The 25077-nt window shown below is 65.0% G+C and overlaps 1 protein-coding gene across 2 annotated transcripts; it reads right to left on the reverse strand.

The window, feature by feature from the left end:
* Nucleotides 1–2156: 2156 nt before the first annotated feature.
* On the reverse strand, nucleotides 2157–7677 carry SOX10 (SRY-box transcription factor 10). 2 transcript variants are annotated; one of them, XM_056137587.1, is made up of 4 exons: nucleotides 7430–7677; nucleotides 6677–7182; nucleotides 3762–4027; nucleotides 2270–2853 (listed from the first exon to the last, which is right to left on the reverse strand). In XM_056137587.1, exons 2-4 carry the CDS (start codon nucleotides 7111–7113, stop codon nucleotides 2414–2416), a joined length of 1143 nt encoding a protein of 380 aa, XP_055993562.1. In that variant the 5' UTR covers nucleotides 7114–7182; nucleotides 7430–7677; the 3' UTR covers nucleotides 2270–2413. The 2 variants fall into 2 exon arrangements, with proteins under 2 accessions (XP_055993563.1, XP_055993562.1); XM_056137588.1 differs by lacking the exon at nucleotides 7430–7677 and having other exon boundaries at nucleotides 2157–2846; nucleotides 3747–4027.
* Nucleotides 7678–25077: the final 17400 nt, after the last annotated feature.

Consider the following 25077-nt stretch of genomic DNA (forward strand, 5'->3'; position numbering starts at 1 on the left):
CCTATGAGCCGAAGGGGCCCACGGGCCGCGTCTGGTTCGGGGCAGGCCAAGTCCACTGGCTTTCCTGGCCCCCTCCGTGACGGCCACGGACAGCGCCTGGACTCCAGCAGAGGCAGGTCCTGCCCGCCCGTGCCTGCTGCCTCTCAGGAGTGTCCCAGCAGGGACTTGGCTGCCCTGGTGTCTCCCTGCCTCAAGGGGAGGGTGTCTCTGCAAATGAACTTGGCTGGTCTGACCAACAATGCTGGCGGGTCCGAGCACCAGTGCCAGGGTCAGCCCTGGGCACTTGCAAGCAAGGCGCTCACCTGTGGCCCCAGACCAGCCCCAGGACGGGCCTTTAGAGACCTAGCGTTCAAAGCGAGCACTGGATGGCAGAGCACCCCACCCCGCCGTGCACTGCTGCACATGGGCGGCAGGGGCGTCTCCATTTCCTTTTTTTTCTTTCTTTTTTTTTTTTTATTTCGGCGGGGCACTGGCGCTGGGGTGGGATTCGGGGTCTCACGCGCAGTGTGGCCCTACCCTGCCTCTGCGTCCTGGCGGGTTTTTGCCTTGAATGAGGATGTTCGTGTGGGCAGAACTGAGTCCCGGGGGAGCTGGCAAATGATCCCGGGGGCTTCACACGGGCAGGGAGCTGGCGAGACACCAACAGGGGAGTGTCCGAGTCAGCCCTGGTGGCTCCGAGAGCCACAGGGGCCCATGGGGAGGCCTGGTGACTGCGGGCGTTGGCGCTCTAAGTGCTCCGGGCGTCACCCTCGGCTCTCAGTACCCAGAAAGGGGGTGCTTATGCTCCCCAGTCCCGAAGACTGCAACCCCGTAACACGTGTGCGCCCATGACCGCCCAAACTCAGAGGCTGGGCGAGACTGGCTGGAGGGTGGGTGGGTCCATTCACTGGCTCTCTGACCCTCACAGCCCAGGTGGTCCTCAGTGCTACACTTTAGGGGGTGTCGTGTGTGTGTGTGTGTGTGTGTGTGTGTGTGTGTGTGTGTGTGTGACACACTGTAGCACCCTGGAGCGAGTGGGTTATGTGTGCGTGTGGGGCTGTGCATAGGCGTAGGTGGGCATGTCATGCATGTGTGTGCGCGCTCGTGTACCCTGGCATGTGTACATGTATGGTGCATATTTGTATGTGGTGTGTACACGTGGCATGGATGTATGTGAAAGTGTACATTATGTGAGCATGTGGCATTGCATACTAGGTCGTGTGTGGGATGTGTGCTGTGTGGCACGTATGTCGTATGCATGTGTGTGCGTGTGGGAGGCATGCACACGTGCATGTGTGCATGCAGTGTACGCATGTGGGGGGTGTCTGTTGGGGAGGTGCCAGGCGGCACCCGCCTCTCCTCACGCCCGTCCCTCGGGTGCTTGTCCTTGGGTGCGGGGCGGCAGCTCTGTGTGGGGTGGGTCGCTCTCTGGCCGGGGAGATGGTCGCTTCGGGCGGCGTCTGGGCCCGAGGGAGCAGAGACCGGGAGACAGGCCAGGGAGGCTGCAGCCTCTCGCTTTATTACGGGGTCGCTTACTGCAGTTAACAGGGGGGAGCGCCCAGGCGGGCCGGAGCTACAGATAAATAAGACGGAGCGGGGAGCGTTACATGGGGGCGCGCGCTGGGGTGGGGGGCACGAGGCTACATACTTTATTCAGGGCGGGGGACGCGAAGGCTTGGCGGGTCCAGGTTGGGGGGTCAGTGTGCGCCGACAAGCCGGGGTGGCCCCACCCCAACAGGAATGGGGCCTGACAACAGCAGGGGCCGCAAGGGGGAAGTCGGAGGTCCGGGAGGGGGGCTCTGAACCCGTCTGTCCCACCCCAGAGCGCCTGCCCCCCGCCTCGGCGAGGAGGAGAGGGTGGGGGCCGGCGGGCCGCCCTTCCTTGGACACAGAGTGGGACCTGCCCGCCTGCCTGGGGGGCCCTCGTGAGCCCCTCGGAGGCAGGGCCCCGGCCAGTCGGTGGGGGAGCCCCCTCACTCGCCAGCCTGGGTCCGGGGCTAAGGGGTCGATCCTGGGGGCCCTGTGCCCCTCCCCCTCCCCCGAGCAGGGGCCCGGGAGGACGGCCCCCCAGCCCCGGCCCCGCCGAGCTCCGTCTCCTCTGCGGCTGCCACCAGGCCTGTGGTGGGCGGGGGATCGGGGTGCCCTGGGGGGGTGGGGGGCCGCTGGCCGGAGGGGCGGGGGCCCTCAGGGCCGGGACAGCGTCGTGTACACCGGCTGCTCCCAGTGCGTGGGGCTGTGGGACTGTGGCCCCGAGGGGCTGGGGTCGGAGATGGCCGTGTAGAGCGGCCGCTGCGACGGCCCCATGTAGGAGAAGGCCGAGTAGAGGCCGGGAGCCTGGCCCGAGTGGCCGTAGTAGGGTCCCGAGGGCTGGTGGTCGGCGTAGTCGAACTGCGGGCGGGAGAGGGGCGGGAAGGCCGAGCCGTAGTGGGGCAGGCTAAGCGAGGAGTAGGCGATCTGCGAGGTGGACGGCTGCTCGTAGTGGGCCTGCGGCCCCGCCGTCTCCGTCTTCACCTGGGCCTTGGCGTCCACGCCGGGCGGCGACACGGCCGGCAGAGCCACGCCGGGCGGCTTGGAGACCCAGGCCGAGTGTCCGCTGGCCACCGCCAGGGCGCTGCCCAGCCCGTAGCCGGCCGAGTAGCTGCCCACGTGGCCCGGGTGCCCGTTGGGCGGCAGGTACTGGTCCAACTCGGCCACGTCGAAGGTCTCCATGTTGGACATGACCTCGTGGCTGATCTCGCCGATGTCCACGTTGCCGAAGTCGATGTGGGGCTTCCCGCCCTCCCCCAGCGAGCGCCCGTCCCGCTTGGCGTCCCGGCCCGGCTGCAGCTCCGTCTTCGGGGTGGTCGGAGGGGTGGGGGGGGCCGTGGCTCTGGCCTGGGGGCGGGGGGGGACAGAGAGCGTGGGCTGCGGTCAGGCCGGGGGACGCCGCAGCCTCCAGAGGGACCCCGAGACTGTGCCCCCCACCCGGCCAGCAGCCGGCCCCAGGGGTCTCCTAGGACTGTTTGGCAGCCATCCGGCCTGGCCCCCTGCTCCCTTCTGCAGACGGGCGGGGTCTCAGGACCCCTGCTTTCACCCAAGGGGGCCGGGTGGGGAGCCCCTGAGAGGGGTCCTCGTGGGGGAGGGGCAGCGGACGGGGCTCTCGGGAAGCAGGGCTGAGTCCTCCGTGCACGCAGCCCCGGGTGCTGGGGGCTGAGGGATGAGGGGTCCGAGAGGTCGGGGGACCCAAAGGTGGGGGCCTGAGAGATGGGGGCCAGGCGGGGGGGCTGAGTGGAGCCTCAGCATGTGACATTGCCCCGAGCACCAAAACAGAAAAACTAGACTCAGCTGTCCTGGACCCGTGCCGGAGTCCTCAGTGGGGGTGGGGGGTACACCAGGCTTGTTGTGGGGGGGCTGAGGGGATCAGTTCCCGTCTCTGCAGAAATCCTAGTTCCTCCGTGTCCCCCTCCCCGGGGTGTGATGGTCAGGAGGAGCCATAGTGTCGTGGATGGGCCGGAGTGCAGCACCCAGCACCCAGCACCTAACATGCACCATCCAGCACCCAGCACCCAGCATCCACCCAGCACGCACGCAGCACGCACGCAGCACGCAGTTAACGTCTCTCGCCTCTGCCACACGGACCCGGACCCTGAAGCAGGCTGTCCCCGTCCCCACTTTCCATGCTTTGGTTTGGGGGCCCACCCGGTGATGCTCCAGGCTCACTCCTGGGGGCTCCGGGGGACCCTGTTCAGTGCCTGTGCCCTCCCGAGCCAACCGCCCCCCCCCGTCACGGCCCCCGGCCTCACCTGAGGGGTGCTCGGGGTTCCCGTCTGACAGCGGGGAGCCCTCCCCGGGGTGCCGGGGGTCCAGGTGGGCGCTCTTGTAGTGCGCCTGGATGGTGGCCGTGCCCTGCTCGGCGTCGGCGCCCGGGCACTCGGCCTCGCCCTGGGCCGCCTTCCCGTTCTTGCGGCGCCGCGGCTGGTACTTGTAGTCGGGGTGGTCCTTCTTGTGCTGCATGCGCAGGCGCTCGGCCTCCTCGATGAACGGGCGCTTGTCACTCTCGTTCAGCAGCCTGGGGGGCGCGGGGGGGCCGTGAGTATCTGTCCCCCTGCTGGGGCTGACGGGGGACGGGACGGAGGGAGGAGCAGGGCCCACCCTGGGGGGCACCCGGGGCCTCTCAGGGGAGGAGGTGGGTGTCGTGGAATCGGGGACTAGGAGGGAGCACGGCTCCCCCCGCCCCCCAGACCCCCACGAGTCCCCCCCAACATCCCCAGGTGTGGCTGAGAATTGCCGGGAGTGGCCCCTGAGGGCCCCTGAGCTCCCCTTGGCAGATTCCACACCCTCCCTGCTCTTCCCCCCCCAAAAAAAATTAAGGGGCTGGAGCGATAGCACAGCGGGAAGGGCGTTGGCCTTGCACGTGGCCGACCCGGGTTCGATTCCCAGCATCCCATAGGGTCCTCCGAACACCGCCAGGAGTAATTCCTGAGTGCAGAGCCAGGAGGAACCCCTGAGCATCGCTGGGTGTGACCCAAAAAGCAAAAAAAAAAGAAAAAAAATTAAAAGGAAACAACCCATAAATCGGGACAGAGGGCGCGGGCAGTTCCCAGGCTGAGAGCTGCTGCCCCCAGCAGGGACTGAGCAAGCGGACGGCGGCCCCCCAGGCCCCCCGGGACCCCCCTATGGCCACAGTGGGAGAAGCCCCCTCTGTGGCGAGCGAGCCAGTGCCCGGGTTGGGCGCTTTCGGCCCAAGCGGGAGGGAGAGGCTGAGCGCTGGGCGGGCCGGGAGGGTGTGGGGTGCCCGGGCTGTGTGGAACCGTGATTTGGGAGTTCTGGCCACGGGCACCCTCACTGCCTCACCCAGGGGCACAGCTGGCCCCAGCCCTGGCCAGGTCAGTGTCAGCACCGCCGGGGGCCCCCACAGGCCCGGGTTCTAGCCCTCTAGGCGATATTTAAGGCTCCGAGTGAGGAGGGCGTGTGTGTCGGACTCGGCAGGGGCAAGGGGGGGCTGCAGGCATGAGGGGTGCTGTGGGGGGCTGCGCTGCCCCCTGCGGGGACGGCCACACCAGGCACCGCCTCGCCTCTCTCCAGCATTCCTGGGCAGCTTAGTGTCCTCCAGCCTCCGCACCCCCCCACCTCCCGGCGGACCGAGAGACCGGAGACCCTAGCACAGGGGTGAGGGAGTGAGGGATGGAATAGCTCCCAGGCCCCCTCTGCGAGTCTGGGGGCCCAGAACTGCGGGGGGGGGCAGGCAGCCTCAGGGCTCCAGCCCTCCGTCCGGCTGACCACCAGGTATGAGCTGGCCAGGACAGGGAGGGGGGACCCCACCCGACAGACTCCCGGGGGCTCCCCGGCAGACCCTCACTGCCCCTCCCAACAGGCAGCAGAGCCCTCAGAGGCCTCTCCGGGGACCCTCCCATCTGGCTCTTGGCTCTGAGACTCTCCAGGTGGCTGGACCGTCCAGCCTGACCCCGGGGTCTGGCCCCAGCGCCCGCCATGGTCCACCTGCGGCCTCAGGGCTCCTGCTCCTCTCTGGGTCCCCAAACCTTCTCCTTTCCTGGCTGCCTGGGGATCAAGAGTCTTGGGGGACCCCAAGGTTCCCCGGCACCACCTCTGACCCCCGCACGGCCTGTCCCCCGCCCTGGGTCAGCGCCTTGGCCAGCAGCGCCATTCCCCAGTGGTCCCACACAGGGACCCCGGGGGCAGGGGCTTGTCCTGGGGTGGGGGTGGGGGAGCCCAGGCCCCGGTTTCTTAGGGGGGGGATGAGGCGGGGGACAGGGACAGCAAGGGGCAGGTCCTGAGCATTGGCAGTGGGTGGTGGGAGAAGCCGAGGGCCCCGGGGGGAGTGTGGGGGCTGCTTAGGGTCCCCGGGTGGAGTCAACTTCTCTCCCACTACTCTTCTCTGCACCTCCCACTCCCCTGTGGCCCCGAAAATCCTGGCCCGATGCAGGGGTGGGGCAAAAGCTTGCCAACCCTGGGGCTGCCCAGGATGGACACCCCAAAGGGCTGGGCTGGGGACCCCAACCCCCGACACCCCGGCTGGACAGTGTGGGCCCCTCCTGTCCCTGCTGGTCCCCCGTAGCGTCCTGGCCCATGCCTTAGAGGGCAGGAGTGACCCACGCCCCATCCCCTCCCGGGGCTCAAGAAATTCGGCAGACGGGTCCTAGGCTTCTAGGGGCTGCTCAGTGCCCCCTTCCGGGGCCTCTGTGTCCCCAGGCGGCTCCTGGGGGGGTCCCTGCTAAGCCCCCCACTCCTTCTTAGAACTGCCCAGGACTCCTGGCACTGGCTGAGCCCCGTCCTGAGGGACGTGTCCCTTGTCCCCAAGGCTTTCCCCGGGGCCTGGGGCTGGTGTCAAGGCACTGGGGCTTCCGGGGGACCTTAGGAAGGGAGCGGGGCCTGGTGACGGGGGGGCTCGGGGCCCCCCGTCAGGGGGTAAGACGCTCCCCAAGGCTGGGTGGGGCCCGGAGGGAAGATGGCGCCGAGCGGGGACAGGAGGAGGGCGGGGGCCACGGGCGGGTGGCTTCCTGCCCGCCCCTCCCCGGGGGGCCGGGAATCCCCCCAGCCCCCCGGCCGGCTTCTCACCCGAATCCCCCCTCCTCCGCGGACTCCCCCGCGGGCTGCCTCAGTTTCCCTCCCTCTCCCGCCAGCGCCGCCAGCCCCTGTCCCCCGCGTCTCCCACTGCCCCCGCCCCGTCGGGGCGCCCTGGGGTGCGGCGGGCGCTCACCTCCAGAGCTTGCCCAGCGTCTTGCTGAGCTCGGCGTTGTGCAGGTGCGGGTACTGGTCGGCCAGCTTGCGGCGCGCCGCCTGCGCCCACACCATGAAGGCGTTCATGGGCCGCTTGACGTGCGGCTTGCTCTTGCTGGCGCCGTTGACGCGCACGGGCATGGGCACCAGCGTCCAGTCGTAGCCGCTCAGCACCTGGCTGACGGCCTCGCGGATGCACACGGGGAACTTGTCGTCGTCCGCCTCGCCGCCGTCCTGCTGCTCCTTCTTGACCTTGCCCAGCTCGCCGGGGCCCGGGCTGGCGCGCAGACCCGCGCCGCCGCCGCCGCCGCCGCCGTCGGGGCCCAGCGCGGACGCGCCCCCCGGGGACAGGCCGCGCGGCTCCTCGGAGCCCACGGGGCTCAGCTCCACCTCCGACAGGTCCTGCTCCTCGGCCATGGCGCCCTCGGCCGCCTGCCCGGGGCCCGCCGCCGCCGCCGCCGTCCGGGCCAAGGGTCCCGCGCCCACCTGCGGAGGCAGCGCGCGCGGGGATGGAGCGGGGCGCAGGGCGCGCGGCGCGCGGCTCTGGTGGAGGGGACGGGCACGCGGGACCCCTCCTGCCTCCTGGCAGCCGCCGCCCTGCCCGCCTTTTCCGCTCCCCCGCACCTCTGCCCGGGCCCGGGAGGCGGGCAGGGCCCCGGGGGTCCCAGGCCCGCGCCCCTCCAACCCACCGCGGGCACCCGGCGGGGCGGCGGCGGCGGGGCAGCGGACTCACCTCCTCCGACCGCTCGTCCAGGCGGGGGCTGGTCCTCAGGAAGTGGAACACCGTGTCCCAAGGTGTCCGGTCCAGCTCGGGGGCTGGGGGGGTGACGCTGGGGGGCTGGGAGGGAGGGGCTGGGGGACCCCCCGAGCCTGGGACCTCGGCCTACTCAGGAGGGAGCGCGAACCACCAGCACCAGCCCCCCGGGCCTGCCAGCCTGAGACTGACTGAGCGCCGAGCCGGGCTGCAGGCTGGGCAGGGCGGGAGGGGGAGAGGCGAGGGGGAGGGGAGGAGGGAGGGGAGGACGGAAGGTGGAGCCTCGGCTCCAGCCTTCATCCTGGACACTGGGATCCTCAGCCAGCAACCCCCCCCCCCAAGCCTTGCTCCCTGCCCCGCTGCCCCCAGCCCGTCCCGGGGCCTGGGCTGGGCTGGGGAGCTCAGGGGCGCAGGTGGGCTGGCGGGGTCCTGTCGCGTAGCGGAATCCGGGGTGGGGAGCCCTCAGGCCCCTCCCGGACCCCCACTACCTCTGGCCACACAGGACGGGGGGAACGAGTGGACCCAGTGGGCACCATGTACAGCGGCTTCCCTGGGGGGCCCTGTCGAGGGCTGGGTACCCCCAGTCTCTCTCTCCCTAGGGCGAGCAGAAGCACCTAAGCCTTGGGGTGCAGGCCTGAGCCCCACTGTGTTCGCCCTGCGCCCGCCCCACCCCACCCCTGCAGGTGACTGCCCAGGTGAAGGGCTGAGCCCTGTGTTCCCCGGGGGGCTGGTGCAGAGGGGGCAGTCCTCACGCAGGACTGAAAAGATTCAGGGGTCCCGCTTGGGGACAGGAGGCCAATTTTGGGGGTCGTGAAGGTGGACCGGGCCTGCCGCCTGGCGTCTGTACCTGTCCAGCTCGGAGTATGGGGGTGGGGGTCTCACCCCTGAGACCTCCCCTCGCTCCTGACGGCAGTGGGCCACTGCCGGGAGGCCACCACGTGGCCAGTGGCAGCCCGACCAGGCCAGGCCGCGGCCACCCCTGGGGTGTCCCGCCCGGAGCCAGGGCTCGGTCCCCCGGGCCGGGGAAGGCCTGGGGCGCGGAGGGGGCTGGGAACAGGCACAATGGAGCAGTCACGCGAGGCGAAGGCATGTTGGGGGTGGGGACCAGGCCTCGAGCACGCTCACACACATGCTCGCGCTCACCGCGGCCTAGACAATCAGCCACTGTGTCGGCCCCGGAGCCCAGTGAATTAGGAGTTTGATAAGGGTTTTCTCTTTCTCGCGCGCGCCGGCCTCGGACAATCTCCCCCCAGTTTTCCTCGACGCCACCCCCGGCGCTGCCAACCCTCCTCCCCCCGCCCCCCCCCTCTTCCCTGTGCCCAGCCTGCTGTCGGGGCCTTGAAACAGTGAGCGTCCTTTGTTCCGAATACAGGTGAACGGCAATCATGTGATTCACACACACACACATAAAAAGCTTTTTGACAGCGCCCGCCGGCCCTCAGAGCGCCCGGAGAGGAGCTGGCCTGGATGGACACGGGGGCCGAGGGACACGCGTCCGGCCCGGCCGCCCGCGACGCGCCCGCCGCCCGCCCGCCCCGCGCCTGGCCATCCCGGTGGGTCCCTTCCAGCCTTCGCCGCCGCCCCAGGAGGGAGGGCCCGGCCCGCTGCGCCCCAGGCCCCCCGGGGGGCAGGGATGGACGCAGGAGGCCCCTGGGTCCCCGCTCCCCGGCTCTCACCACTCCTGCCTCCTCCCCTCCCCGCTCAGGCCCAGCTGGGCCGGGCTGCGGGTGGGGGTGGCAGTGGGCGCCGGGCTGCGTCGAGGGGGGCCTCTGCCCTCCTCCTCCCTGCCCAGTGCTGGCTGCGAGGTGTGGGGGGGCGTGGGGAGGGCCGTCGGGTCACGCCGGGGTGTGTGGGGGGCTGGGGCCTACCGTGAACACACCCCCTCCGCCCCCCATGCTGCCTGCTGGGACCCCTCCCTCCTGCCCAGACCCGGGGGACCCTGTGGCCGCCAGCAGGACATCAGGGGAGGGGGGGAGCTCCAGGCTCATTCAGCAGGAGGTCCCCACCTTCTGCTCCCTTCCCTGTGGCTTGCCCCCCTTCCCCAGGATGCTGGGGACCCCCGTCGCAGCCCCAGTCCCGGGGGGATTGCTGGAGTCTGGAGTCCACCCGTCGTGGGCTATCCAGAAGCATCCAGCATCAGGTTGTTTCCCTGGGGACCAGTCTGGCTCCTGGTCCCCTCCCCCTCACTTGCCCCCTAGGGTGAGACCTCCTTCCAGGCCCCCCTCACCCCCGGGCAGCCCAGGACAGCTGGGGCTGTGCAGGGTGAGGGGTTCTGCTGGGGAGGTCGGCCTCAGTTTCCCCAGGGTACCTGAGACCCTCAGGTGACAGATGAGGGATGCGGGGGGGGGGGCTGGTGGGTGAGAAGGGGCTGACCAAGCTGCCCCCCATCCGTGCTGCAGGCCTGTTCCCTGCGCCGTGCCCCTGGGTGGGGGCTTCATCTGCACTGCTGGTCAGCACCCCCAGGCGCTGCCCGGGGTCTGCATGTGAATTCAAAGCCTCCTGCCAGCTTGGCAGGGAGCCCCGGGTGGCCCTGCAGGGGGTCTGACCTGGACTCCAGACAGTGTCCAGGGTCAGGCCGGGCACCTGAGGTTCCCTGGGGGGCCTCGCCCCCCTCCTTGGGGTATCTGGGGCCTGACACCCATGTGGGAACCCATCTGTCGCTGGTGTGTGTGTGTGTGTGCATGTGTGCATGGTGGGAGGTGTGTATATGTATGAATATGTATGTGCGTGTTTGGTGTATGTGTGTTGGTGTGTATATGTGTGTGCACATGTGTGTTGGGGTATGTATATGCATGTACATGCATGTGGAATGTGTGTGCTTGTGGGGTGTGTGCATGTGTCTATGTTGGTGTGTGTAAGTATATGTGTGTTTGTGTATGTGTATGTATGTGTGTTCGGGTGTGTATACGTGTGTGCACATCTGTCAGGGATGTGTGTTTGTGTGTGCATGCATGTGTGTTGGTGTGTATTGGTGTGTACATGTGTTGGTGTATATGTGTATGTATGTGTGTGTGTTGGTGTGTGTACATGTGTGTACATCTGTCGGTAGTGTGTTGGTGTGTGTATATGTGTGTTGATGTGTATGTGTGTGTCAGTGTATGTGTGTGTATATGTATGTGTGTGTGTTGGTGTGTGTACGTGTGAGCACATCTCTTGGGAGTGTGTGTTGGTGTGTGTATGTGTGTGTGTGTCAGTGTGAGTTGGTGTGTGCACATCTGTTGGGAGTGTGTGTGGGTATGTGTTGATGTGTGTATGCGTGTCGGTGTGTGTATGTGTATGTATGTGTGTCAGCATATGTTGGTGTGGGTGTGTGCACATCTGTCGGGAGTGTGTGTTGGTGTGTGTATGTGTGTGTATGTGTGTCAGTATGTGTTGGTGTGTGTACCTGTGTGTACATCTGTTGGGAGTGTGTGTTGGTGTGTGTGTTGGTATGTACACGTGTGTGCACACCTGTCAAGAGTGTGTGTTGGTGCCTGTGCCTGGGCAGGGCTCTGGGTCCCAGGGCTGGAGCCAGGAAGTGGGAGTGGCAGGGGGGTTGGGGTGTGGCCAGGAAGGCTGCGCCTTGGGGAGGGTCGCAGGTGAGGGGTGAAAGGGCAGCGGTGAGGAGCGTGTCCTCTGCTCCCTCCGCCTTCAGTTGCGCCGGTGACCGAGGTCCCCGCCCTGGCCGAGAGTTAGGGAGGTGCCCGCCCACCTGGCACACAGCAACTGCTCAGGCCACCCATGGTGGTCAGTGGCCAGTGAAGGTGGTTCAGGCCGTGGAGATGTTGTTGCCTGTTCTCGGGGTGAGCACTGTGGGGGAGCACCCCAGACTCCAGTCTGCAGGTGTGGGCTCAGTGGACCCCGAGCTCCGCCCTGGTGCTGTGATGAAGGTAGAAGCTTCTAGAACCTGGTGGGTGAGGGGACGGGCCGGCTCAGCACTGTCTGTCTTGGCTCTCCCTGAGCCTTGGAGCAGGCGCTGCGAGAATCACGCTTGGGGGGCGCCGCTCGACCCCAAGGGGCTGCTCAGTCTCCTGTCCTGGGTCCGGGTCTGGCCCCCACCCTGGGTCACCACCTCCCACCTAGAGGGCTGCTCTTCTCCCAGCTCCCTAGCTGGGCCCCTTCTCTGTACTTTGATTGGAGGGACGCTTGCTCGGGGGGAGGGGCGCATCCTGGCTTCAGATGGGGACCCAGGGCAGGGTCTCTCCAGTCCGACCCCAGTGACGACCCCGTGTTGAGGTGCTGTGTGAAGTCCAAGGAGATTAAGGGGGGACAGCTGGGAGCAAGCAAGAGGGCCTTCCTGGAGGCGGAGGCCTGAGAGCTGGGAGCCCGGGGCAGGGACACATTCCAGGCCTGTCACAACATGGGCCAGGAGAGCTTCTCCTGGGACCGGGTGCTCCTTCTCTGGCAGACGCTCCCGCCCCACGGGGAAGTGGTGGCCGTGTCCAGCCTGCCCGGGCCGGCCCCTCGGCCGCTCCCTAGAAGAGCCCCTTCCTGGCGGCCTCCCGGGATCTCTCGGGCTGCTGGGGAGAATAGAGGAACCGGGCAGGGCATGTGTCTGGCCAGAGCGGGCAGGAAGGACTCTGAGTGGGCACCTGCAGGTCCCCCTGCGGCCCCTGCCGCCCGCTGCCCTTCCTGCTCGCCAGCGAGGGGTGGGGGGCGGGGAACTCCCCTCGGGGCACCAGTCCGGAGTTGGGGGCCTGGCACTGGCCCCCACAGGTTCCTGGGCCCCCCCCACTGCGGCTGGACTCCCCGGGGTGGGCTTGGAGGGTCCGCTCTGCGCGTGTCCACAGACCCCGAACGGGTGAGGGGCCTCTGGTCAGCCTAAGTAGTGGCCCCGGCCCTAAGAGCAGGTCCCAGAGGCCCCCGAGCACTCCGTCTGCAGGCGGGACCCTCGAGGGTCCCCAAAAAAGGGGGGCTGCAGCATGGCTGGCGGCTGACCGGGGCTCAACCCCCAGCACCCCAAAAGGGCCCTGAGCACCACCAGGAGTGACCCCTGAGTGCAGAGCCAGGAGTCAGCCCTGAGCATCGCCAGGAGTATCAAAAAACAAAACCCATAAACCCAAACCACCATAGTTTTGGCTCAGGGGCCCGGGTGGGTGGGGGTCAGACTGGCATGCACGGGACGTGGCGTCAGACCCCCAAGTTGGGACCCCCGGCTCTGTGAGGTTCAGGCCCCGAGAGATGGTGCCCGGGGGAGGCACTGACTGAGCCTGGCTCCAGGCTGGCACCTCGCGGGGTCACCCCCCCCAAGCCTGCCAGGAGTGACCCCTGAGCACAGGTGGGTGTGACCCCCAGACCCAAACAGCCGGACCCGCGGGCGGGGTGATAGTCACCCATATGGTGGGTCCCCAAGATGTCAATACCAACGGCTGCCCGGTACTGACCTGGGGACGCACCCCGGACACTGGGACCCACCCCCTCACTCACCTACTCCCCGCGTGAGCAAGTCACCAGCCCACACGTCACCTGCCTTTGGGTGTGTCATGTGGGGCCACCTGTGCTGTGTGGTGATGTTCACACACGCACCCACTGCGGAGCACACGCCACAAGATGGGACGCAGCCCCCCCATAGGGGCCAGGGGACCCGGCCCCCCATAGGGAGGACTCAGGGGGTCTCAGCCCCCCATAGATAGGGCGTCCTGGGCCAGGTCCGGGTGGGGTGGGCACACGGCTGTGACCAGGGCTGTGGAGCTCGGTGCGGGCGCTGCTGGGTTGAGCACAGTTAGGTTTGGGCCCCCGGGGACCACCCCACTGTCTCTTGGAGGGGAGTGAAGACCCCGAGTGGGGGGAGGAGTTTGGGAATCTTTGATTTTGTGTGTGCCCAGTGGGGGGTCTCCGAGTACCGCTGCTCCCTGGAGGCTGACACCCGACTCTGCAGACAGGACAGGGCTGGGGGCCACACTGGCAGGGCCCCCGGAGCCGGATGGGGGCGCTAGGACTCGAACCAGGTCGCGTGACGACAGTTTGCAGGCTGTGTGTTGGCCTGGGCGCTGATGCTTGTCTCCACACTGATCCTGCCACGGTGCCTTCTGGGGCGTCCCCCTGCCCCACCCCAGGGCTCGTTCATTACCCCTTGAACCCCAGTCGAGGGGAATCAGAAACATACTTGGGTCAGCTGAGCTCACCTCTGTCCTGCTGTGGGCTTGACTTCTGCTGTGATTTTGAGGGTTGGGGTGGACTCGCCCCACAGTGCTCTGAAGATGCTCCCAGTTCAGTGCTCAGGGGCATTCTCTGTGGTGCTGGGGAACTCACAGTGCAGGCACCCAGGGCCCCCCACATGTGAAGTCTGGTTTTGTTTGTTTGTTTGTTTGGGGGCCACACCCAGCGCTGCTCAGGACTCAGTCCTGGCTCTATCCTCAGGGGTCACTCCTGGTGGTGCTCAGGGGACCCTTTGGGATGCTGAGGCTCGAACCCAGCTCAGCTGAGTGCCCAGCAAGCGCCCTCCTCGCTGTCCTATCTCTGACCCCTGCTGTGAGTTTTGGACCCAGGATCCAGGGAACCCCAGCCTGCAGGTGGGTCCTAACTCCCTGCTCTGACCCCTCCAGGGAGGGAGGTGGGGTGGGGGGCCGAGCCCACCTGCCTAGAGGGACCCTGGTGGGCACTGCCCTGTGAGGCTAAAGCTTCCTAGGCTCCTGGAGAGGGAGGCCGCGGTCCCCCACCCCCAGGCCAGGGGCAGTGGGCGTGGGGCTGGCCCCGGGCCCCGTGAGTGAGGCCTGGACCCTGCTCTTGGCTTTGGGAGGCTGGAGCCAGGCCCACCTCTGCTTGCACGGAGCCGCCGCTGTCCCCCGGGGTGGACGCGGGGCGTTGCAGTGAGGCCTCGGTGTGCTGGCCGGGGTGGGCCCTCCGCCCCCCACAACCTTCCCCTTGCTGGACGTGGCTTCACGGTGTGGAGGGAAGGGGAATCCTGGAGGACGTCAGGGGCCGGACACCGGGGCCCATCCCTGCCCCGTCCCCCTAAGCAGCAGCAAGATGGGGGCCGCCCTGCAATCTCCCCAGCCTCAGTTTCCCTCAGTTTCGGGGTGGGAGGGGCTCCGCTGGCAGGCAGAGCCCAGGGGGTGCGGGGTGTCTGCCAGGCGGCGGCAGCGGCTGTTTTTGGCGTTTGTGGCTCTGGGGGCCACTCCCGGGGGTTCCCAGGGGCGACTCTGGGCTCGCTGCTGGAGATCGGATCTGGGCCTCCTTCTCCAGCCTCTGAGCGACCCCCAGGACCCCCGATAGTGCCCGAGACTCTTTCCTTTCTAGGGGGAGATTAGCACCCAGCGCAGGGCCCGGGGGCTGGTCAGGGCAGGGCTGCGGTGGGGGGAGGCGGAACACTTGCCCCACCCACCCCTGCGGAAGTCTGGGCTTCTGGGCTTCAGGTGCTCTGAGCTGTGTGATGCTGAGGAAGGCAGTAGCCCTCTCTGTGCGTGTGCGTGTGCGTGTGCGTGTGTGTGTGTGTGTGTGTGTGTGTGTGGTGTTGTGTGGGGGACTTTCATCTGAGTTCTCAGGGTCGGGGGCTCGTGGGAATGTGCCCATTTGCCCCCCTCGGTCGAGGCCCGCAGCTAAGTGCGGTGGGTTCTCACTGACGGGGACCCCACAGTCCCAGGGGCTCATCAGGTCTAGGGCACTTGACCCCAGCCCCCGCGGGGAGGGGCTACTTGACTTCCGGGACGCACCCCCTACACCCCCGGGCCCAGCCTCCAGATCGTCTGTTCTCGGGGCGTGTGTTGTCTGTGTGTTGGTGTGTGTACGCATGTATGGATGTGTGCGTGTGTGTCGATGTATATGCGTGTATGTGTGTCTGTGTGTGTCTCTTTGTTGGTATGTGCACCGTGTTGTGCTCAGGGTTGGCGAGGACACCGCCTGCCTCCAGGGTCCCAGGCGCGGGGGTCCTCTGCCAGCCCCGATATTCCTGTTACCCGCCCCCTGTGGTCAGCCGAGTGGAGTGCCCGCTGTGTGGGCACTACGAGGCATGGGGGGGGGAGCCAGGGGGCACCGGGGGATGCAGGTGTCTGGGGTCCCCGTCCTGGGCCCGTCAGGAAGGCGAGAGGCCCCCCCCCCAGGCCAGCTCCCCTCCCCAAGGCAGGAAGGACAGGGCAGGGCTGCCAGGCTGACAGCGCCCCAGGGGACCCAGCCCTGAGCCCAGGAGGCCCAGGGGGGAGGGGACAGGAAGCGCCTCTCGCCCCCTCCTCCGGTCCCACCCTCCGCCCCCGTCTCTGGCGAGAGCTCCCAGCCCCAGGCCTTGGCACCAAGGGAAGGGGCGGGACCCGGGACAGAAACCCCATCCTGGCCCCTCGCCTCCTCCCCAGCCTGGCGACTGCCCGGCCAGGCCCTGGGGGTGGGGGGGCCCTGGTGGAGACGGGCTCTGGGGGACACTGTGTGTCCTTGGGTAGGACGCAGCCCCTCTCTGGTCCCCCCTCCTCCGCGTGCGGCCCCCAGGGCTCACTGCGAGTCAATGCTGCGTCCCGTCCCCCCCTTGGGGTTGCATTTGGATGTGAGTCTGTTTTGGGGGACAGCCGGGCATCAGGGGTCTGGGTGGGTCACTCAGGAGTTGCTTGGCCTGGTTTTCTGGGGCCCCGGCTGCTGCCTCTTGGTGCTGGGGGCCCGGCTGGGGTCTGGTGTGCGCCTCCGACCTTCTCCCTGGCCTCCTGGGTCCATTTCTAGATCTTCTGTTTGTTTTTGCTTGTTTTGGGTCCCACCCGGCGATGCTCAGGGGTTCCTCCTGGCTCTGCACTCAGGAATTACTCCTGGCGGTGCTCGGGGGTCCCTGCGGGATGCTGGGGATCGAACCCGGGTCGGCCGTGTGCAAGGCCAACACCCTCCCCGCTGTGCTAGCACTCCAGCCCCCCAGTCCTATCTCCATTAATGGATCCCACTTCATTTTGTTCTGGTTTGGGGACATGCCCGGCAGTGCTGAGGGCTGCTCCTGGCTTACCCTTGGGGGCCCCCTCGAGCTTTTGGGGGTGACCGGCAGTGCTCAGCCCCCAGTGCTCTGCTTTCCCGCTTGGGCAGCCCCCGGCTCTGTTCCCTGCAGGGCCTGGTCACTCCCTGCGTCCCTTTCTGGGCCCTGGAGGAGCAGGGGCAGCAGAGGGCCCTGGGGGTTCCCGAGAGCCCCCCTCAGGCTGCTCCGACTTTCCTGCCTCACGTCCCCATGGTCTCTGCCCCCGCATCCTCCTGAGATGCAGTGACACCCGCCCCACCCTGTCCTCTCTCCCCCCTGGTCCCACGGTTTCTCTGCATCTGTCCCCCTCTGGGTCCCTCTCTCCCTGGGTGTGTGGGCAACGACCAGCCCAGTGGGGGTCCCCAGAAATGAAAGCGCTGGGGAGAGGCGAACAATGGGGAAACTGAGGCACGGGGGAGGCCTCCTGACCTGCGGGTCTTCCCACCCAGCTCCCCAGCCCCCTTTCTGGTCCCGGCAGCCCCACGGCCCGGCACGAGCACTGTCTGGGGGCAGGGGAGAGGAGGAGGAGGAGGAGGCCCCAGTCCAATGCTGCGTCCCTGCTGGCTCTGAGGGTCACAGGGAGGAGAAAGGGGCTTCCGAGCCCCCCCCCCCCATTGGGAGCCACGTCTCCTGCTTTTCCCTGCCTCAGTTTCCCCATCAGGGCCGGCAGGGGTGGGTGGGGGCGAGATGAGGGGCTGGGGCCCCTGACTCAGAGTTCAGCTGCTCGATGATGGGGGCCAAGGACCTGTCCGGAGTCTGATGCCTCCTTCACGGGCGGGCGGCATGTGTGGGGGGTCTTGGGGGGCTTCTTCTCCGGGCGGCCCCAGCTGGCAGCGTCAGGCGGGGAACTGGGGCCATATCCCTCAGGTTGGGGGTTCCTCCTGCCCCTGCAGGGCCTGGCTCTGGGCGGGGGCCTGCGGGCCCCCCGCCGGGGGCTGGGGTGGGGGCAGCTCCGTCTTTCGGGGCCCCTGGTGGCCCGGGGAAGGGTTAAGTCAGAGCCCGGGCGACTCTGCAGGAGAACAAGGGCCCTTTCTGTGTGTGGGAATTAATAGCAGGGAGTCATCTGGGTGTCATTCAAGCCCCACCGGCTCCCCGAAGGAATGCCGGGGCGAGGGGGTGGGGGCCAGATAGTCCTGCATCCCGGACCCTGCGCCCACCCGGCAGCACGCTCCTGGCCCCCACCTGCCGGCCGCCCCCTCGGGGCCCATCAGGCCCACCCTGGGCCCTTCGCCCTGGTGCCCATGTCCCTGCCTCTGCCCTGGGGGCTCCTGTGTTCCCAGCGGGGACAGCCCCGAGGGTGACGCTGGGGCGCTGACCTCTTCTGTATCAGCCGAGGGGGGCTGGAAGAAGCTCCAGGAACCTCCGTGGGCGTGTGCCCACCCGGACCCCCTGGACCCAACTGTACGGCAGAAGGAACAGGCGCCTCGGGAGAGACGCGGGTCTGGGAGCTGCCACATAGCACCCACTTCCTGCGAGGGCCGGGGGCAGGTCCCCCGCTACAGGCCCCTGGCAGCTCTTGGGGGGCCACACGGAGGGAGCAGGAGCCCCGCTTGGGCCGAGGGTCTAAGGAGGAGCTGCTCAGACCCTCGACTCCTCCCTCCTGCCGGCACTGATTCTACCTGGCCATGCCCGGGGGAGGGCATGGGTGTCTGTCCCCCACGTGTGGGCTGGGGACAGCGTAGGGTTCGGGGGAAACCCCTCGGGGCTCTAGAAAGTTCTCAGCCTGCGATCTCCCTCGTCACAGCCGGGCTGCCTTGCCGTGGGAGGCTGGGCCTGCGCAGACCTGAAAGGGCGGGTCTTAGGGGACCCTGGGGGGCTGAGGCAGAGCCAGGGGTCGCCATGCAGGGGCAGGGGTTGGAGTGGGACCCCGCAGAGCTGGGCTGGGAGTGGCCGCGGGGAGGGTCCCGCTGCTGAGCCTGGCTGGGTGGGGTCTCCAGAGGCTGCTTTGGAGATTGTGGGTGACCCCTACCCCACCAAAGATGTGGTGGGCCTGAGGGGCGGTTGAAAACACACGGGAGGAGACCTGGGTGCCATTTCTGGCACCGGAAAACTCAAACCACCAAACAGCACCCTGGGTCGGGAGGTGGCTCAGAGGAGCGTGAGGCCGTCTGCTCCGGGCTCGGTCCCTCTCTCCGGATGCTCGAACCCGCGACCCGGCCTTCGTGTGCGCGTGCAGGAGGAGCCGGGGTGCCTAGGAGGGCGAGGTGGGCCCCGTCCTGGGTGCCCTGCTCGCAGCCCTACCTGTGCGCCAGGGCTAAGGCGCTTCCTGCCCGAGCGGAATCTCGGCTGCGAGCCCGCTGGCCGCTCGACGTGGCGGAACCGACCTCCTTAGCGGGAGCAGCTCCGTGCCCGGGAACGTTTCCGGAGACGAGAGTTGACAGATGATGCAGGAAGAATTGAGTGTCTCGATTCGTCGCGGGGAATTGTGTGTGCCAGTTGTGTGTGTGCGTGTATGTGTATGCATGGACGTGTGTGCATGTGTGTGTGCATACATGTGTACGTGTGTAAGTGTAAGCGTGCGTGCACATGTGTGTACACGTGTGCTTATGTATACATGTGTGTGTGGAAGCACGTGTGCATATTACATGTGTGTAAGCATGTTTGCATATATTTATGTTGTGTAAACATGTATGCGTGTGATTCTGTACACATGCGTGTAAAGGTGTGTGCATGTGTGTTCACGTGCCTGTGTGTGCGTGTGCGTGCCTATAGGTGTGCATATATGTGTACATGTGGGTAAGCGCACATGTTCTTATATGTTCATACATCTGTCAGTGTGTGTATGTGTATATGTGCATGTATATTGTGGCTTCATGCATGCAGGGGAGGAAGAGGCACAGGAGGAAAGGAGGGGTGAGGCTGTGCAGGGGGACAGGTGGCAGGTTTTTTTTTTTTTTTGCTTTTTGGGTCGCACAGGGGTTATTCCTGGCTCTGCACTCAGGAATGACCCCTGGTGGTGCTCAGGGGACCCTATGGGATGCTGGGAATCGAACCCGGGTCGGCCGCGTGCGAGGCAAACGCCCTACCCGCTGTGCTATCTCTCCAGCCCCGACAGGTGGCAGATTTGGGGGCAGTGCAGGTACCAGGGAGGCAAGGGGGCTCGCACTCCAGGTGTGGAGGACGGGGGTCAGAGGGCAGAGACACCCCAGAGAGGGTGGCGGCAGGAGACCCGGCCCCCGTGGTCCAAAGTCTGGGGGCTGGCGCGGCTCGGGGGGCCCCAGGTTCGTTCCTGACACCACAAGAAACGGAAAATGTAGATGAGGTCGGAACAGTGGCACGCGGCGGCAGGGCGCCATCGAGTGTGACCCCAAAACAAAAAGTAAAAGAAAGTAGGTGACACCAGAAAAAGGGTCTGCATTGCAAACTGTAATGCCCGAAAGGAGAGAGAGAGGGAAGTTGTCTGCCAAAGAGGCAGGGGGAGAGGGGGAGGGGTGGGCTGGGAGGGGGAGAGGGAGATACTGGGGACATTGGTGTGGAGAACGTGCACTGGCGGAGGGATGGGCGTTCGATCATTGTAACTGAAACGCTGACGTGAAAGCTTTGTAACTGCAGCTCACAGTGATTCGATTTAAGAAAATGAAAAAGGTGGGGCTGGAGCCATAGCACGCCGGGAGGGCATTTGCCTTGCACACGGCCGACCCGGGTTCGATTCCCAGCATCCCATAGGGTACCCCGAGCATAGCCAAGGAGTCATTCCTGAGTGCAGAGCCAGGAGTAACCCCTGAGTATCGCCAGGTGTGACCCCCCAAAAACAAAAAAATGAAAGAGGGGGGTTATGCAGCAGTGAGCTGGGGTCACGCACACCTCCCTCCGGTGCTGGGGCCGCACAGCAGCTGGTCGCCTCCCGCCTCACCCCCGCCCCTGCAGTCTGTGCTGGGGGCCGGGGAAGTGACCCCTTTCTTGGCTGCGGTGTTCCTGGGGGTCCTCTTGCGGTCGGGCCACCGGCAGCTTCAGCGGTAGTGCTCATGAGCCACTCACTTCTTTTCTGAAAAATATTTTTGTTGTTGGGGGCCAGAGAGATAGTACAGGGGGTGGAACATTTGCCTCGCATGCAGCTAATCTGGATTTGAACTCGGCATCCTATATGGTCCCCTGAGCATCACCAGGAGTGATTCCTGAGGGCAGAGCCAGGAGGAACCCCTGAGCATCCTCAGGTGTGTCCCCGAAACACACACGTGTGTGTATGTATATGTATTTTGTGGTTGTTTCTTAATTTCCTCAATTTTTTCAAAATAATTATTGTGGGGCTGGAGTGATAGCACAGCGGGGAGGGCATTTGCCTTGCACGCTGCCGACCCAGGTTCGATCCCCCAGCATCCCATACGGTCCCTGAGCACCACCAGGAGTGATTCCTGAGTGCAAAGCCAGGAGGAACCCCTGTGCATCTCCGGGTGTGACCCAAAAAGCACTGTAGCCCTGTCCTTCATCACTGTTGATCGATTTGCTCGAGCGGGCACCAGTCACATCTCCATTGTGAGACTTGTTACTGTGTTTGGCATATCGAATACGCCATAGGGAGCTTGCCAAGCTCTGCCATGCAGGCGGCATACTTTCGGTAGCTTGCCGGGTTCTCCAAGAGGGATGCAGGAATCGAACCTGGGTCAGCCGTGTGCAAGGCAAATGCCCTAACACCCTACCCGCTGTGCTATCGCTCCAGCCCTCCCCCCCCCAAAAAAAAACCCCATGAATCCCCAGGAACTACTGAGTTACAAAGTTATCCATGCTTGAGTTTCCGGCTTGCAATGCTCAGTGCTAGTCTCCCCACGAGTGTCCTGGCCCCCCCACGTTGGCCCTGGCCAGAGAAATCTTCTTGTTCCCCCCGACCATCATCCCTGGTGACACTCAGTTAACTTCGACTTTGCAGGTGCTGGGGAGGAGGGAGTGAGGTGGCATTTCCGGGGACAGAGGGCAGCGGGGAGGTGGGAGCAGCCCTTGGGGAAGGGGCCGCCCCACCTGCAGGCCTGAGTCTGGGGGTGCTGTGGGCGGGGAGAGCAAGTTCTGACTCAGAGCCAAGCAGGTGGGACCCCCGACTCTCAGCGGGAGGAGGGGCTGCTGGGTTTGGAGGAACTGGGGGCTGCAGGGGGTCTGGGTGTGAGCGCCCCAGTCCTGCTGCCTGCGGTATAGACGGGGGTGCCCCTGTGTGACTCCCAGGACAGGGGTGGGGGTCGGGGAGGCTGCCAGGTGGGGCCTCCAAGCTGGGGTTCCAGGCGGGGGGGAGGCGGGAAGGACCTCGGCCGGGGATTCCGTTTGGGGTGACGGGGCACCGTGGGGTGTTCGCAGGCTCACCCTGGCCTGGGTGGGGTATAAAAGGGGGCAGTGCAGTCTCTGCTGGGGACAGGGGTCGCCGGGGAGGAAGAACCCTTCAGTCAGGCCTGGGAGGGCGCAGGGAGATGGCCAATGGGTAAAGTGGGGGGCGCAGAAGGAGCCCCGGGAATGGGGAAGACTAGACTCGTGCTCCCTAGGGGGCTGTGTCAGAGCTCAGAGATGCTTGGTGAAGCGTTGGCTGTGTTGGTCTTCTGTTTTGGTGATTTCTATTTTTTGGTGGTTTTTTTTTTTTTTTTTTTTGGCTTTTTGGGTCACACCCGGCAATGCTCAGGGTTACTCCTGGCTCTGCACTCAGGAATTACTCCTGGTGGTGCTTGAGTATAGGACGCGATGGACCTATGGGATGGTCCATATGGGACCCTATGGGATGCTGGGGATTGGACCCGGGTCAGCAGTGTGCAAGGCAGTCACCCTCCCCGCCGTACTATCACTCCTGCCCTGTGTCGGTGCCTTCTATTTCATTTCATGAACTTGGGTTGGGGGCCACACCTGTTGGTGTTCGGGGTCGACTCCTGGCTCTGTGCTCGGGAACCACCGTCTGGTAGGGCTCAGGGGACCTACGGGGTGCCGGGGATCGAACCTGAGTCGGCCACGTGAAGTACAAGGGCCCTCCCGCTGTCCTGTGGCTCCGTGTCATTGGCTATTGGCAACTCACTCATTTTTATTGCATTTTACAAATCTATCCATCCACGCAGGATTAGTTTTGAAAAATAAAACAACTGGGGGGCAGAGGGGCTGAAGAGCTAGTACAGGGGCCCCGGGGAGCCCCGGGTGTGATCTTCGGTGCTGGGTATGGGTGGGTGTCCTGCAGCGACCCCTGAACACTGCTGGGTGTGACCCCAGAACCCCCACCCCCAATGTGTGAATCTGATCCAAAAGAAAGAAGAGCAAAAACAAATAAAGGGGGTGAGCCCGGAGTGATAGTCACACAGGCACTGCACACGGCCGAGCCGGGTTCAGTCCCCGGCACCCTGATGATCCCGCGAGCACAGAGCTGGGAGTAGCTTTGCTGGGGAAGCCCCCAGACTAAAGCAACAGCGAAGAAGTTGGTCCTTCCTCCCACGAGCTGGAGCAGCAGCCGGTGTCCAGGGGGTCTGAGCTGGTTGGAGGGCACATGTGTGTGTGCTTGTGTGCATTTGTGTGCATATGTGCATGTGTGTGCATGTGTATGTGTGTATTGATCTGTGTGTGCATGTTTGCATGTGTATGTACATGTGCATGTGTGGATTTGTGTGTATGAGTATGTGTGTTGATCTGTGTGTATGTAGGTGTGTATGTGTGCATGTGTGGATTTTTGTGTATGTGTGTGTTTATCTGTATGCGTGCGTGCATGTGTGTGTGTATGCATGTGTGCATGTGTGTGCATGTGTATGTGTGTGTTGATCTGTGTGTGCATGTTCACATGTGTATGTACGTGTGCATGTGGATTTTTGTGTATGTGTATGTGTGTGTTTATCTGTATGTGTGCGTGCATGTGTGTGTATTTGTGCGCATGTGTGTGCGTGTGTATGCATGTGTGTATTGTGTGTATATGTGTGCATGTGTGTATGTACGTGTGCATGTGTGGATTTTTGTGTATGTGTATGCATGTTTATCTGTGGGTGCATGTGTGTATGTACTTGTATATGTGTGCATGCGTGTGCTTGTGCATGTGTGCGCATGTGTGTGTGCGTGTGCGCGCGTATATGTGCGAGTACAGGTGCGTGTGTATGCGTCTATGTGTGTAGCAGTGTGGGGGTCCGGATTATCTGTCCCATCAGAAGGTCAGGGGGTCCCGGAGAGCCACCCTGCCATGGTGAGGACCCTTCCCCACCCCAGGATTCGCCCAGATAGCTGGGGAGCGCAGAGGGAGGGCCATGCAGTGGGGGTGGGGGGACCCAGCTTTGGAGGGAGGGGGGAGGGGTGGGCAGCCAGAGGATGCCGTGATGACCCCAGCGCTGTCCCTGCTATTGCTACTGTCCCTTAGGGCAGGCGTGGTGGGGGTCCCAAATCCCACTCGCCCCCAAGGCGTCTGCACCCCGTCCCCCCTCCCACACTGCATGGCCGGGGAACCATCAGAGCCTGAGTCACGACCAGGGCAGGGTCTGGCGCGGGGCCTCTATGGTGGCTCTGGGGGTCTGCCCTGCTGCTCCTCACGTTCTAGATGTTCTGGGGGGCTGCAGGCTTGTAAGGGCGGCCGGAAGTTGGTGCTCGCTAGTGGAAGTGCCTCCTTTCAAGCCAAAAAAGTAGAGAGGGACTTGGATGGGACTTGGCAGCCGGAGACACTTGCCTTGCGTGTGTGGGTCACACCAGCCTCTGCGCGGCTGGAGTGGAGAGACAGTACAGGGTGTGTGTGTGTGTGTGTGTGTGTGTGTGTGTGTGTGTGCCTGGCTCAATCCCCTGCACCGACGGGTGTGAGCCCTGAGCACGTCTAGGTGTGGTCCCAAACCAACAGAATCAAGAGTGAGTAAGGCAGAGGGTGCCAAGGGGGCAGTGCTGGACCCCGCTTGAGCGCGGGCTCCAGCCTGGAGGGTTTCCTGGGTGTCCCTATGGGGGCAGCGGTGCCCACTGCAGGTGCCCTCATGGGTCCTGCCTGCCCCCAGGGCTGTCCTCAGCAGGGGCACCTCTGAGAAGGGCAGCGGGCAGGGGGGAGCAGACTGGGTGGCGGGGACTCGGGCCCCCAAGGTGACTGGAAGGCCAGAGGGAACCAAGTGTGGGGACCAGGACCCCAGCTTTGGCGGCGAGCCAGTGAGAAACCAGAGAGGAGCCAGGTGGAAACTTCTAGATGGGAGCAGAGGCAGGAGGGAGCCAGAGGATCTGGGAACTAGTGTGTGTGTGTGTGTGTGTGTGTGTGTGTGTGTGAGAGAGAGAGAGAGAGAATGGGTAGTGAGTATGTGTGTGAGTGTGTGAATGTGTGTGAGTGTGTGTGAGCATGGGTGTGTGTGTGTGAGCGTGTGTGTGAGTGAGCATGTGAATGTGTGAATATGTGAGTGTGAGTGTGTGTGTCTGAGAGTGTGTGTTTGTGTGAGTGCGTGTGAGTGTGTGTGAGCATGTGGATGTGTGTGTGAGCTTGTGAGTGAGCATGTGAACGTGTGAGTATGTGAGTGTGAGTGTGTGTGTCTGAATATGTAGTGAGTATGTATGTGAGTGTGTGAGAGTGTGTTTGTGTGAGTGTGTGAATGTGTGTGAGCATGTGGGTGTGTGTGTGAGCATGTGAGTGTGTATGAGCATGTGAACGTGTGAGTATGTGAGTGTGAGTGTGCGTGTCTGAGTATGTGTAGTGAGTATGTCTGTGACTGTATGACAGTGTGTGTTTGTGTGAGTGCGTGTGAATGTGTGTGTGAGCGTGTGTGTGAATGTGTGAGTGTGTGAGTGTGTGTGAAAGAGTGTGTGTTGGGGGGTTCAGTCTGGGCGTCAACATGGGGCT

The sequence above is a fragment of the Sorex fumeus genome, unplaced genomic scaffold (genome assembly GCF_029834395.1).
Source record: "Sorex fumeus unplaced genomic scaffold, SorFum_2.1 ptg000125l, whole genome shotgun sequence".
NCBI classification, from domain to species: domain Eukaryota; kingdom Metazoa; phylum Chordata; class Mammalia; order Eulipotyphla; family Soricidae; genus Sorex; species Sorex fumeus.